At 30.3% G+C, this 15,177-nt stretch overlaps 3 protein-coding genes across 6 annotated transcripts; all 3 read left to right on the top strand.

The window, feature by feature from the left end:
• Positions 1-5,174: 5,174 nt before the first annotated feature.
• On the top strand, positions 5,175-8,931 carry LOC112710310 (F-box/kelch-repeat protein At3g23880). 4 transcript variants are annotated; one of them, XM_025762479.3, is made up of 5 exons: positions 5,247-5,715; positions 6,542-6,604; positions 6,926-7,048; positions 7,148-8,337; positions 8,662-8,931. In XM_025762479.3, exon 4 carries the CDS (start codon positions 7,233-7,235, stop codon positions 8,334-8,336), a length of 1,104 nt encoding a protein of 367 aa, XP_025618264.1. In that variant the 5' UTR covers positions 5,247-5,715; positions 6,542-6,604; positions 6,926-7,048; positions 7,148-7,232; the 3' UTR covers position 8,337; positions 8,662-8,931. The 4 variants fall into 4 exon arrangements, with proteins under 4 accessions (XP_025618260.1, XP_025618261.1, XP_025618264.1 ...); XM_025762478.3 differs by having other exon boundaries at positions 5,252-5,724; XM_025762475.3 differs by lacking the exon at positions 6,542-6,604 and having other exon boundaries at positions 5,175-5,724.
• Positions 8,932-10,126: 1,195 nt separating this feature from the next.
• On the top strand, positions 10,127-11,841 carry LOC112710309 (large ribosomal subunit protein eL30). The gene is made up of 5 exons (XM_025762474.3): positions 10,127-10,283; positions 10,382-10,487; positions 10,603-10,704; positions 11,398-11,466; positions 11,556-11,841. The coding sequence occupies exons 1-5, from the start codon at positions 10,263-10,265 to the stop codon at positions 11,594-11,596; spliced, it is 339 nt and encodes a 112-aa protein (XP_025618259.1). The 5' UTR covers positions 10,127-10,262; the 3' UTR covers positions 11,597-11,841.
• Positions 11,842-13,876: 2,035 nt separating this feature from the next.
• Positions 13,877-14,494, top strand: LOC112712899 (zinc finger A20 and AN1 domain-containing stress-associated protein 1-like). The gene has a single exon (XM_025765768.3). The coding sequence runs from the start codon at positions 13,931-13,933 to the stop codon at positions 14,387-14,389; it is 459 nt and encodes a 152-aa protein (XP_025621553.1). The 5' UTR covers positions 13,877-13,930; the 3' UTR covers positions 14,390-14,494.
• The last annotated feature ends 683 nt before the right edge of the window (positions 14,495-15,177 follow it).

Genomic DNA, 15,177 nt, shown 5'->3' with positions numbered 1-15,177 from the left:
ATAAACCAGAATATTATGATCTCATTCAAATACAATAATGGTTCTTGGTTGATCCCAGCCAATAATGGTTTTTTTGACTTTTTTTCAATTACAATATCACAACAACCTACTCCAACCTAATAATCTCAAGATCACAACAAACAACATCCAAAATTATTTACAATTATTCAACAAACAACAAAATTTAGTAGTTCACACTTTACAGCTTAACTAACAATAATTATTCACAATTATTCAACAAAGTTCACAATTCAGTTCAGTAATTTTAGTTGAATCAGTTCACACTTCACAGAGCAATAAAAAATCAGTAAATTACATAGTTAATAAAAAAATTACCTAAAACTAGAAGCTAGAAGCATCAAACAATTATTCAATAAACCAGTAAATCAGAGACTTCACAAAGCTAGAAGCTTCAGTAAATCAGTAAATCAGTTCGCACTTTAGTGACTTCAGTAGTTCACACTTCACAGCTTAACTAATAATAATTATTCACAATTATTAAACAAAGTTCACAGTCCAGTTCAGTAACTTCAGTTGAATCAGTTCACACTTCACAGAGCAATACAAAATCAGTAAATCACATAGTTAATAAAAAAAATTACCTAGAACTAGAAGCTAGAAGAATCAAACAATTATTCAATAAATCAGTAAATCAGTTCACATTTTCCATACATATCGATCAGGGAATTGCAGAGTGCAACCATCTACATAAACCCATTCTGCTCTATGTACTCATGCACCATCCTCCCTGTCTCTATGTCTCCCAAATTTGTGCAAGCCGGGATCACACTCACCATGGTAACCTCATCTAGCCTCACCTCAGTATGCCTCATCTCCCAAAACAACTCCAACGCTTCCTGTGGAAGCTTGGCTTGGGAATACGCGGATAACATTGTGGTCCACGAGACTACATCCCTCTCAGGCATTTCATCAAACACCCGTCGCACAATAAAAAATCAGTAAATCAGTAAATCCGAGACTTCACAAAGCTAGAAGCTTCAGTAAATGAGTAATTCAGTTCACACTTCAATGACTTCACAGTTCACAGAGCTTCGCAGAATCAAACATCAACAATGGTTCAATCATAGTTAATAAAAAATTTACCTAGAAGCTAGAAGAAGCCTTCAAACGGGCTTCGAACTGGGACAGTGGTTGCGGAGAACAGAGCATGCAAAAGGGAGATAAAGAGACCGAGTGACCAAGACAAGGAGCAGTAGTGGAGTACCTTCGAACGGGCTTCGAAGTGGGATAATGGTTGCGGAGAACAGAGCTAGTGCTGGCGGCGGCGTGGCGGCGTGGCTGCGCGACTGCGCGACGGAGGAAGGTTGCGATGGCTGTGCGATGGAAGGGAAGGTTGATATCGATGGCTGCAGCGCGATGGAGGGAAGGTGAGCGAGCAGACGGTGGCTGTTGGAGGGAACGATGGCGGCGGCACGAGGCAGTGGCTGGACGGAGGTAAGGGACGACCAGGAGCTAGGGCTAAGTGCAGAGGATGGAGATTGAGTGCGAGAGAGGCAGAGGCGTTCTGGAGTGGAGGAATCTGGGCATCGAGGATGGACTAAGGGCTAAGTACAACAGCTGAAACGGCGACGTTTCATTCCCCATTCAAAAACCGGTCGGATCACGGTTCGGTTCGACCGACCGGTTCACCGATTCAATTCCGATTTTTAAAATTTGCGGTTTTGACATTTGTCCGAGTCATTTTTCTCTACCGTTCACGGTTCAACCGGTTCAACCAGCCAGTCCGAACCAGTTTTCAGAACCTTGATCTAGATCACTTCTTAATATTATTAATATGGAAATTTATTTTTAAAAACTAACCTATTTAAGTTAATTATTCTTAACCTTAACCCAAGATTAAACCACCAAAAATAATTTAGTGGCGAGAAATTTAGGTAATATATACGAGTTCTTAAATAATATTGTTCTAAGTAGGAAATATTATTTCCCTCAAATTAAAATATATATGAGGTCTTAAATCTTAAATTAAATTATTGTTATAAGCAATAAATATTATTTTCCTAGTCTTGAATATAATTAATAAGAATAACTTTGTACATTTGACCACTTAAAAATGCTTTCTAGAAAATATGTGTTCTTAATTAAATTATACAATTAGTCTTTTCTCTATTTTTATTTTTCTTAATTTTATGATTTTCTAATAAAACTTCAAAATTTTATAATTTTATATAAACTTTTATTTAAAAAATGATTTTATATGATTCTTAAAATTGCTAATATTATTTCATCTTTTATAATTTTTCAAATTATTTTTCATTTCAATTATTTTATTTTTTAGAAATTTTTTATTAAAATTAATTTAAAGTAATATACAGTAAATATTTAAATAACATTACCCATTATACAAATTTACTTTCCTTACTTTTATATATTAAAAAATGGAGCTTATTATAATAACTTGATGGTAATCCCGTAAATTTAAAAATAAAAAATTAAAAATTGTTTTAAATTAAATTAAAAAATCCCTTAGTTCTCTCTTTTATTTCACTGCTGACACCATAGAAATGAGGTAGCCATTTCGTGGGAGGTCCACTTGATATGGTTGGTCCATTTCGTGGGCATCTTCATTGAGATGATATAGAAATTCATTTCGTGGAGATCGGCTAAGAATTGGAGGTGCGCATTTTCAAAAAGATTTCAAACCATACGTATTTAGGGAATTAAAGTATCTCTCGTGCGCATTTTGGTAAAAGAGCTGTGAGAAGAGTGTGTTTGGATTTGTGAAGAGAAAAAAGAGGAGTATTTATGAAATTATCAACAAAAATTTAAAAATTGATTTTTTTTTTTGCAAACAAAATATATCATATATGATATAATTTTAATTTCAATTTTTTCATGGTCAGTTTGTCAACGTTCAAATTTTTTATGATAAGAAAGGATTATTTACTCTTATTTTTATTATCGTTTTACAATAGTGTTTTAAAAGACAATAAAAAATAGTTAAAATAATCAAAATTTATTTTATTTAATATTTATCAATTGTCATATTTATCAATTATAGCGACAATTGATAAATATTAAATAAGATAAATTTAATTTTTTTCTTTTATCTCCTAACATTACCGATAATTTTATAATGCACTCTCTAAAAATGCAAAAACTCACTTTCAGTCTTTACTGCCAAAACAATTAGTAGAGGTAAAATCTTTGGCATTAAATCCTAAATCTCCTTAAATTGATTTAAACAGGTAAATAATATAATTTTTTAGAATAATATTGAGGTAAAAATAAAGTGAAGTTTTGATGGATAGTGAATATTATTTTTATTAGTGAAAATAATTTACCAATTTTTTTTAAAATATTATTTTTATTCTTAATATTTGAGATAAATTTTAAAGTTGTCTCTAACATTTTAAAATTATTTTAATATTGTTCTATTATTAATGATCTGTTAATAAAATTGATGATAGGACAATATTAAGATGATTTTGAAACGTTAATGATTTAAATAGAATGAAAATGTTGGAGACAAAAATAATAAATCATTTTTAGAAGAATTATCAAATCAAATCAAATGACAGTCAATTTTAACGGAATGAATTATATTACAAATTTAAGATTTTTACTCATACTTATAGAATGATTAGTAGATAAACTTCTGAAAAAAAAAATATAACATGATACATATATAATAAAATATAAATTACACATTTTTATCTTTAATATACCGAATTTTTTTAATGTTTAATTTAATTAAATTATATTTTTAACTTTGAAATAAATTTTAGTTTTATTCTTTAATAATATTAATTTTATGATAAATAATTATTCAATTTATTTTTTAATTTTATTCTTAATAAAAAATAAATTCACTTAGAATAAAAATAATGTGATTAAGAGTAAAATTAAAAAAATAAATTTATTTAGAATGAAAATAATGTGATTAAAAATAACTTACTTAGATGTGATTAAAAAATTGAATAATTATTTACAGTAAAAATTGATATTATTGAAGGATAAAATTAAAATTTATTTTAAAGTTAAAAATAAAATTTAATTAAATTAAACATAAAAAAAGTTCGGTATATTAAAGAAAAAAAACATATAATTTATACTTTATTATATATTTACCGCATTTTTTTCTACTTTTTTAAAAATTTTATCTACTAGCTATTCTATAAATATTTTATGATGAGTAAAAATCTTTAAGAGTAAAATTAAAAAAAGTAATTTTACTTATAATAAAAGTAATGTGATTAAAAATAATCTACTTAGATGTGATTAAAAAATAATTGAATAATTATGTTCGTAAAAATTTGATATATATTGAAATATAAAATTAAAATTTATTTTAAAGCTAAAAATATAGTTTATTTAAATTAAACAGTTAAGAAGTTTAATATATTAGAGACAAAAATGTATATTTTATACTTTATGGTATATATATATATATATATATATATATATATATATATATATATATATATATATAATTTTTTAAAAATTTATCTATTATTCATTTTACAAATATTTTATGTGAGTAAAAATATTGAATTTGTAATATAATTTATTTTATTAAAATTTATTTTTATTTTACTTTATTTGATAATTCTTATAAAAATAATATCTCGTTTTTTTTAATATTTTTGTCTTATTTAAATTCCTAATATTTCAAAATCACTTGAGATTGTTTTACTATCAATTTTGTGAATATATCATTAATAAGAGGACAACTTTAAAACTGTTTTAAAATATTAAAAATTTAAATAAAATAATTTAAACATTAAAAGATAATTTGAAGACTTACACCAATTTGAGAACAAAAATAATATTTTTTTAAATTTAATAAAAATTTTACTCTTCGCCAAAAAAAAAAAGAATAATGTCTAATGTAACACATTAGATCATATAAAGTTACGGATTCTTTACTCCCACATTTACAAATATTTATAGATTGAACCCATTTTTTCATTTTTCAAAAAATATAATTAAAATTTTTGCCTCTCTGATTTTGCTTTTTACATTTTTCTTCTTTTGCTATTAATTCTGCAAGGGTTTTTTTTAAGGTTCTAAAAACCGATTTAAAACTGTCCGGTTAAATTGGTCGAGCCGTGAACCCACAAAATTTGCGGTTCGATTAGAAACTATTACCATTAGATTTAAAAATCATTATTGAACCGTCAAATAAGCCGAGAATCGGTCAGTCAAATCGTACCGGAACCCGGCGGTTTTCAAAAAATTTTCCAAACGGCGCTGTTTTGTTACAAACCAAAGAAACCCTAACCAAACTCAAGCACCCTCACCACCTCACTGACTCACTCCTCCTTCCAGCCCCCTTCCTGAATCAGAAAGCAACCCAGCCAACCCTAGCCTCTAAACTCCAAAGGCTCAAACGGCAACCCTAGCCTCCACCACCGTCGTCGTCTTTGTCGAGCAGCTTCGTCGTGGTCGCCGTCGTCTTCGTCTGCCCTCTGGTCGCCGTCGTCCTCGTCTGCCCTCTGGTCGCCGTCGTCTTCGTCTGCTCGTCGAAGGTCCGTGCTCAGTGCTCCCATTGTCTCTTTTTTGCGTCGCGATAGCTCCACCGTGCTTGTTCGTGAGGTCGCGGTGAAGCACACCCGCAGAACCACTAGCGCCACCACCGTTCATCGCACCTCCATCCTCGTTGCCGTTTAGCACCCTGTCGCTGCCTTCAATCGCGGTTTCTTCTCCTTCCTAGTTCATTGCTTTGCTCCGCCGTGCGACAACAGATCCACAGTGAGTGAGGTCGCATTTTGCTCAACTGAATTTCTTAGATCCAAACTCTCAATGTGCAGTTTTTGTGCTTCTTCTACTGCATCTCTGATTTTTGAATTTTGGCATGAAGTTTTTTATTTGTTGCAGTTGGTTCTGTTGTTTCCGAATTTCTGTTGCTGCTTCATTGTAATTACTAATTTGCTATCATATAATTTTTGTTGCTACTGATTTTAGATCTGAAATTGTGTTTGATAATTGTTGAATTGTTGCTTGATTTTGGCAAGATTGAACGCATATCTGGTTGTTAGCTATGATTGAACCATCTTAGAGCTTTTCCTCCCATAACTTGAATCATTGAATGATTAGCTATGCTCCAGTACTGTTCTATACTCTATATTCTGTATTCTTGTGTTGATTGAATCATTGAATGATTAATTCACTGTTGGGTTTTTTTTGGTTAATTTTTGGAAAAAGATTGTTGTTAATCTTTGTTAAAATTGTGCTAAAATTTTGCTAAAATTGTGATCAGCTGAAAATCTTGTTAATCTTTATTAAAATTATGCTGTAAATTTTGTTAAAAGTTTTTTAGGGTTTGTATTTGTTCATTATGATCCATTTTTGTTATAGCGCAATATTTGTGAGAAAACAGGACTGCTGATTTGCTCATTTGATTGTCGATCAATTTTCCTATGAACATACTCTTGTTATTAAACTTAGTACTTACATTGTTTTCAAGGCTTTCACACTAGTAGGTGTGTTTATTGTTCAAATTGAAGAATAATTGTATGCAATGGTAATGGGAACCTTAAATACTGCTCATTTTAGTGCGTTTAATTCTTGTCTTCAGAATGCTTCTGTTTGAATTACACCACTACCATGATCCACTCAAGAAATAAGATATTAAACACAGGTGTGACATATTGTCAATAACTTTTTTGTTATTTGACTTTTGAGTTTGTATTTGAATAAGATTATAACATTGTGGTTTATGTTGTACTTTTAATTTGGATGATATTTTAAAGTTTATATTAGAGTATAATTATGTTTTAGTGTGTTTATTTATATTTTATTTATTATTTTATTATAAAACGATGCTTTTGGTTTAACCACGATCGAAATGGTTGAACCAATAAATCAATGAACCAGTAGCTAAAGCGGTTCGATGATCGGTTCGGTTTTCAGAACCTTGGTTTTTTTCACTAATGTTCATGTTCTCGTCCAATCCCTGCAGCTACTACCGTCGCTGTCGCTGCCTGCACTCAGCACCGCCACCACTCCTTCTACCGCTGCCGCACCCCACTTTCCGGTTCCTCTACATTGTTGTGCTTCTTCTCTGCCCCTGCGAACTACTCAGGTTCCATTTTAGTTTGTTTTATTGCTTTTTCTACGGCAATTTTTGTGAATTTGGATGAACTTTAATTTCAATTTGTCCTTTTTCAATTCTCACTCACAGTCTCACACTCTAGTCCGCTTCTCGAGCACTCCTCAACCCTCAGTCAGATTCAGTCCCTCTCCACTCTCCTCTGAGATTTGAGAAGATGAAGCACGAGGCTGAGGCTGAAGCTAAGGTTCTCCCTCTTGAATTGGTGGAGAAAATCCTACTATGGTTGCCGGTAAAATCCCTGATTCGGTTCAGGTGCGTCTCTAAAAAATGGCTTTCTCTGATTTCGGATTCACGTTTTGTAAAATTGCATTACGACACTGCTGATGCCGCACCCACCAATAAGAACACTAGGCTTTTGTACTTGTCGAGTGAGGTTCCTGAGGCTCGTTGTGTAGATCTGGAAGCTCCGATTTGCGGCGATTACGCGCTTCAGCTTCCTCTATGTTGTCGTCATTTCAGCCTTAGTATTCTAGGTTCATCCAGGGGCTTCATACTGCTGCGCATTCATGTTTATGGCGCACCGCTCCTTCTGTGGAACCCTGTCACTGGTTCTTACAGATCAGTGCCATACCCTGTTGTTGACCCTGATGCTTCTTGTTGGACGGATTCAATTAATTTATGGGGTGGTCTTGGTTATGATGAATCCAGTGATGATTATTTAATAGTAGTAGGATGGGGTGACGGACATGAATGGAGACCTCAGTGGGAGTATTTCTCTGTTAGAACCAATTCCTGGAAAAAAATTGAGTGTGGCCATCTTCCTCCCCATTTGGTTACCATTGAAAGTGCACTGTTTTGTAATGGGGTTCTTTATTGGTTGGCCGTTAAAGATATGGAAGTGAATTTTGTGATTGTTGCCTTCGACTTAGCCGGAAAGCATCTATCATTGGTGTCATTTCCAACATCAGGCGGTTCCGGCCGGCTGTTAAATTTGTTTGCTGGATGCCTTGGGCTATATTACTTGAACTTCACGGAAGACCACCAGAAGTTTGAGATCTGGGTAATGAAAGAATTATCTTGGACTAAGCTCAATGTTGTGCTTCCTTATGCTCATGGAATCCACCCTTTGTGTTTAACTAAAGGTGAACTTGTTGGCATAAAAAACAATGAGTTAATCAAAGTCAGTGATAAAGGTGTATCGGTGGAGTCTCTAAGAATTAGTTGTCGTGACAATGACTTGAAGATGGTTATGTTTACTCAGAGTTTGCTGTCACTTCCGGACGAGTTTGGCTGCACAGGGGAAGAACAAGGAAAGTAGGGTATGTGATGTTCTGAAAACCTTATAAAGCAAGTTAATTCTGTTCTTATTTGGTCATACTTAAACATTTCTCTTAGAATTCTCTTCTGAACTCATTATGGGGTTTAGTCTTTTTGTTGGCATTTACAATGGTTAATGGCTGAACACATTATACAATTGATTTAATTCTACTGCTGTTTGATCCTACCTAAACATTTCTCATGGCATTTTTCTCGTGTCATTTTGCAATTGATTTCTCATGTTTTGATTCAAATATTCATCAATGCCACTGATTCAGTAGTTTTTCGGTTAAATACTTAAATATTTTCTCTTGTTGCATCTATAGGTGGTCACACATGAGATATCAAAAGTTGTTTGTCAGGCTCTGGTGTGCATGTTTCAGCAAGTTAGGAGCATCTTTGATAAGGTGTTTTGTATATATCTTCTGTCCAGACACAACATTACAACATATGCCTTCTAAATTTTGTATTAAATGTATTGTTTTAGGATTAATGGACTTATGCTTTTGTTTTGTTCTTGTTCTTGTTCTTAGAAAGGGATGGATTGTAAATTGCACAATACTTTGATTAAGACTAATGGAATTTTTTTTTCCACACATTCATTTAATTATGGAGGACAAAGTCCGGGCTAATGGGGCTCGCAAAACTGCTTCACACCGAAGTTTGTCTTCGATATAATATATATGGTAGAACGAATGTTTAAGTCTTATTTCATTTCAATTTAAATATTTTTAAGTTTATAACTTTCTAATTAAGGATTTATCATTAATAAGTCATCTTTCTGTCGATATTTCTATATTATTAGGAATGCTTATAATAAAATTATTCGTTACTAAAGTAAGATAATTTGTATGAAATCTTTTCTTAACGTTCAAATGTGTTCACATTTAATTATGTAAACTTGATAGAAATAACGGCATAATTTTTGTTTAAAAAAATTTTAAAATTTATAAAACTTATCTTTGGAGGCGTGAGTCTAATTATATGTAGAAAATGGTAGAAACTTATCCCCCTATTATAAAACGGTTACAAAGTATACTATGCAAAGTAATATATAAATAATATTTCTTTCCTCCTAAAAATAGATGTTTACAGATGAATAAAAATAGATTATTTACAACTATCAAATAATCATCATAATAAATAAATAAGCGAAGAAGAAAAGAAAAAACAAATTGAAAAGAACCAAAAGAAAAGATGAGGATTGAAAAAAAAAATAGAACATTTGTATTTTTCTACAAAAAGTTGTACTTATTGATAAAGAGGTGAAAAAAAAGCTTTCCATATTTTCTTTCACAAATTTATGTATTTTCTTTCAAAATTTGGTATTATTATAGTTCTCCAATAATAGTTGAGTAGTTAGAACATTTTAATAGTGTGTGGATAACATGATAAGTCTAAAATTATTATAACATATATATAATAATAATAACATTCATAATTTTTCTATTCATAGGATTTGAATCCATAAATATTTATCAAGAAAATAACGTATTATAAACTTGTTAATCTACATTATTATAAAATTCAATATAATAGCAAGTATGTAATAGCTATTATAGTTAATACTTTATTCTCTTATTGAGAGATCTTAAATTAAGTTTTAGAAATAATAAATTATTTTTATGAATATATCAAAATAATATTTTAGAAAAAAAAATAAAACCAAATCCAACAAAAAGATATTAATAAGGGATTACGATTAAATAAGAAAAAAAAAAGATGTGGGTCAATAATAAGGCCTAACCCGATTAACTATGAATGAATGAAATCTGATCCAATAACAACATCCGCGTGTTCAAAAATATGAAATCACAAATAAAAAAAGCCCATTACAAATGAAGAACCCTAATCAAACTATATATTTTCAAGTATCTAGGGTTTTGTTCCTCTCTGCACTTGCCATCTCTTCCAGAGTCCAGCGACAATGGTGGCCGCCAAGAAGACGGTAATCTCTTTCTCTCTTTATGTCTCTATCTGATTTCCCCTTTCCGATTTCGAAAATGGTATTAAGTGTTGGAGTGGTTTGAATTTGATGTTATGCAGAAGAAGACCCATGAGAGCATCAACAACAGGCTCGCCCTTGTCATGAAGAGTGGCAAATACACCCTCGGTTATAAGACCGTTCTCAAATCCCTCAGAAACTCCAAAGGTATTTGTGATTTGTGGCCTTTTCAGAATCTGGAGATTTGTGGTTCCCCTGATTTTTTTGATTAATTGAAATCGAAATGATTAGATAATTGTTTTGAATCTTGCTCTGTTTTTAGGTAAGTTGATTATCATTGCTAACAACTGTCCACCTTTGAGGAAGTCAGAGATTGAGTACTATGCCATGTTGGCAAAGGTTGGCGTGCACCATTACAATGGGAGTAAGTTCTTAATCTCTCTGTGTGCTTGCACATATTCTGTTATTGTAGTTAGCTACCTAGAACCACTTTGGTTGCTGTAAACCTAGGAACAATATGTAATTCCCCATTAAAAAAGTTATGTGATAATTAGGGGCGGCCGGTGCACAAGCATCCCTGTTTAAGGCAGGCTCCATGCATCGGCCGCACCCTTAACGTAGGTGGCGTACTCTGATAATTACATGTAGCTGATTTTACGGTTTGAACCCGTGACCTTGAGGTTACTTGGAAACAACTCAACCGCTGCTCCAAGGCTCCTCGTCAAGTTATGTGATAATTAGATTTCAAAATCTGTTGTCCCAATTGGAGTGCATCTATGCTTTATTATGTGAATTATTAGAAGTCAGTTTCTGAGTCTGTGGTTATCAATATTAGGTGATGGAGATTTTTGTTGTACCATGTCTATTTCGATATTGTTTTTAGTTGCATTGTATCAATCATGTTTTGAAAATGATGTCTTGTATTCGGGAATTGGCATTTTGATTGTTATAAACATGGTGTTTTCTGCTGGACATGATGTGAACTTGCTATTTCGCTTTTATAACAGTATTGTACGCAGACGTCCAGCTGATTTTGTCGATTAATTTACATTAAATTGGTCCTGGTTTATTTCGGTCGTCATAAACAAGTAATGGAATTATTTCTTGTTGGTTGCAGACAACGTCGACTTGGGCACCGCATGTGGAAAATATTATAGAGTTTGCTGCCTTAGTATTATTGATCCTGGTATCTTTTCTTTCCATGAACACTTATCATTCTACATCATAAACTAGGTTTACATTTATGATGAGGTTAATTGTTGCCTTTATTTTCAGGTGATTCTGATATCATTAAGACACTCCCTGGCGAACAGTAAAAGTGGAAAGTGTTTTGATTGTTATATCCTGCTTTTAGTTTTAAGCTATTCGGTGTAAGGTGCATTGCTTTGGGGATTCTAGCAGATTGTGCATTTGAGCAATTTTGACATTCAAAATTTTGAACATTCTGTTGATGTTTAGTTCATGGAAGTTCTCATATGTTTGGTTCATATTAAATTTGTAAAAGCAACTGATGGTGCTATTGGTATAAAATTTTGAAGATTTGCTCGTTTAGAATTATAAAGTTGAGTAAACTAATAAAATGGTATATGAAGGTAGAGTGATTTTCTTCCGTTTATTTTCAATTTATCCAAAAGACGATGGAAACAAGGGAGGATGAGTGAGTTCAAGTTCAATTTCAATCTATCCTTTTTAATTTATCATTTTTATGATTTTATCAAATTTCAATCTCTTTTTTTCTTATTTATCCATCTGCTTCTTTATGAATTTATTTAAAAGGATCCTCCTTGCAATGTGTCCCTCCTTAATGTTGTTGAAAAAGATTGAGTGAGTTCAATTTCAATCTCACACACTTTTGTTCAATTTCAATTTATCCAAAAGAATGATGTAAACAAATAAGGTTGAGTTTAATTTTAATTTAATCTTTTTTAATTTATCATTTTTATCAATTTCAATCCTTTTCTTATTGATCCATCTGCTTCTTTATCAATCTATTTAAAAGGATCCTACTTGTAATGCGCCCTTCCTTAATAATTTGAAGAATGATTTTATGCAATCTGTAATGTGTTATTACTCCAAGTAAGATCTTTCAAACCTTCCTCTAAGAAGGAAGCAAGTTGACTTGTAACAAGCAATTGAATACCATAGTGTCCTCCTTAGCTTTAGCTATATGTAGGTTTTAGCAATTAGCATAGTGTTAGAGTAAGTTACTAAAATGCTACTCAAAATATTTTGGCTATTGATAAAAATAATCTCAGAAAGATATAAATAATAAATTAACTCTAAAAAATTTACCAAGTTTGAGAAAAACTATCAACCGTCAATTGATTTTGTTTCTGTTAATGGAAAATTCTTCCACGTCACTATGATATGATTTCTGTTAACATAGTGTTATTATTTATTTATTTACTTGATTTTTAAAATCCTTCTTCAAACCGTATTTAAAGGGGCAAGTAGTGTTCCTTATTTATTTTTTGCACTCCCTTCTTTAAAAACGCAGGCTTTTGAAAACCGTCATAATTATAATTTTGAAGCGGTGGTTTCCTAGTTTTAGCTTTTTTTAATTTAAATTTATTTATTTTATATATTTTACGTGTTAAATAATTTAAGATATTTTATTTTTTTATAATTTATTTTTTAATTGTAGATATTAAAATTTATAATTTTAAAAATAAAAATATAAAAAAGTATTTTAAACTCAATAAATATTAAATAAAATAAATTTTAACTATTTTTGGTTAATTTTTTTTCTTACCAAATATTTCTATTTATTCATAATGCTTCAAACATTCTTCCAACAAAGTGATCGGCAAAAAAAAAAACAAAAAAAAATCAAAGTAAACATAGTTGAATAATTAAACCTGTCAAAATAGAATAATAAATTATTTTATACTTAAATTTATAATGATGCTTAAAAGAATATTTTACCAATCACATAATTTTATAATCATAGTTTTCCTTTAGTTTTTTTTATTGAAGATTTTTTTTATTATTTACACATTAAATATTTATTTAGAGTGCGTGTTTTAAATCTGTGTAAATAATCTTTTACCTAGTTAATCAAATCTAAATACAGTCACAAAAAAATAATCTAAATACGAATCATCAATCCATGAGTCAAAGATTAAGTGTTTGTTTGGATGTTATTATCTTGATAAAAAAAAAAATTTTTCAATAATTTTTTTAAAATTTTTTAACGTGTTTGGCAAATTTCTAGAAATAAAAATAAAACATTAGAAAAAAATATCTTTTTTGAAAAATTGCAATTTACATCTTTTTTTAAAAGATTTTTTTCTTAAAAAAATATTTTTCATGTAATAAATAAACAAAAAAAGTACTTTTATATTGTTATACCCAAATATAATTGATAAATAAAAATTTTTTTTCATAAGATCTTTTAAAAAAAAAGATAACACGAAAAAATATCTTTTTTTAGAAGCTCACCCAAACAAACGTAAGATATTTGATTAGATTAGATTAAATTAATCGAATTCAAATTTTATGTCTAACTTATCTAACTATAAATCTACGATTCCCCCATTCCTCTATAAATTAATCTTAATAGCCTCCTTAATCAACCAATAGTTTCAACATTAAAAATAACTCTCTAATATCAAAATTTGCAAAGTGCTATATTTTTCTTCTCAAAGGACATGGATCCACCACTTTGTGTCAATGGTTGCGGCTTCTATGGTTCTGCTGCCAACAACAATCTTTGCTCAAAGTGTTACAAAGATCACATCAAAGAAACCTTCATCATCGAGGAATCACAAAGCAATAATAATAATGGAACATTATTATTAGATGATACCAAATCTAATGATAAACCACCATTAGCTGATGTGTTTGAAAGATTTACCAAAGACCTTGGTGCAACGGTTGATGATATTTCTAACAATAACAAGAAGAATGAGACGAAGAAAAGGTGCAAGACGTGCAATAAAAGAGTTGGATTAACAGGATTTGAGTGTCGATGTGGAGATTTATTTTGTGGAAAGCATAGGTATCCAGAAGTTCATGAATGTAAATTCAATTTTAAGGATATTGGTCGCAATATTTTAGCAAAGCAGAATCCTCTTTGCATTGGTGATAAGTTAGATGAAAGAATTTAGGATGTTTATTGAATAGTTTTTCTTTTTAGTGAAGATTTTTATTAATATGTTTTAATTTTTGTCGTAATAATTATTTTCTTTTGCTATAATACTAAATATTGGATATTTTTTATTTAATTTACACTGATAGTAATATTTTATTTTGTTTAATACCTAATAAATTAAACTTGAAAAATGAGAATTTGGTGTCCAATTATTTCTTTCCATTATAATACCCTGTACAAAATACACGTGCAGTAATGCTGTTTATGAACAATTTTAAACATGTATAAATCGCAACAGGATAGAGCGGTTCATGAAGAAAGAATACTCAAAATAATCTGCTGGAGGTATAGTGATTTATGAAGGAAGAGTGTTTAGGATAATCCGCTAGCCAATTAAACTTATATATGGTATTGAAGTATTTTGGACACGGTATTTTAGATTCTATATCCTAGCCAACAGATTAAAGAAACTAGTCAAATTACACAGTGCAAACAAATACCTTTGTACTCTTCTTGTATACTCCTACCTTGAGATATTATACATTTGTTTTTATAATTTAAAATAATTTAATATCAATAAAAATAATAATTTATTTTTATTTTATAAATTATCATTTAAAATAATAGTGATTTGATGATTTTATATTAAAATAAAAAAAATACAAATGTCATAAAAGACCGTAGGATTATAGTTACCGTTATAAGTTTTTTTTTAATATCATTTGTTATATTAATTTCAACTCTGGTATAAAATGATATTTTTATTAATCATAAAAATAATACACATAATACTTTAAATATATT

The sequence above is a fragment of the Arachis hypogaea genome, chromosome 9 (genome assembly GCF_003086295.3).
Source record: "Arachis hypogaea cultivar Tifrunner chromosome 9, arahy.Tifrunner.gnm2.J5K5, whole genome shotgun sequence".
Lineage (NCBI taxonomy): Eukaryota > Viridiplantae > Streptophyta > Magnoliopsida > Fabales > Fabaceae > Arachis > Arachis hypogaea.
This window is presented reverse-complemented; position numbering and strand designations above follow the sequence as displayed.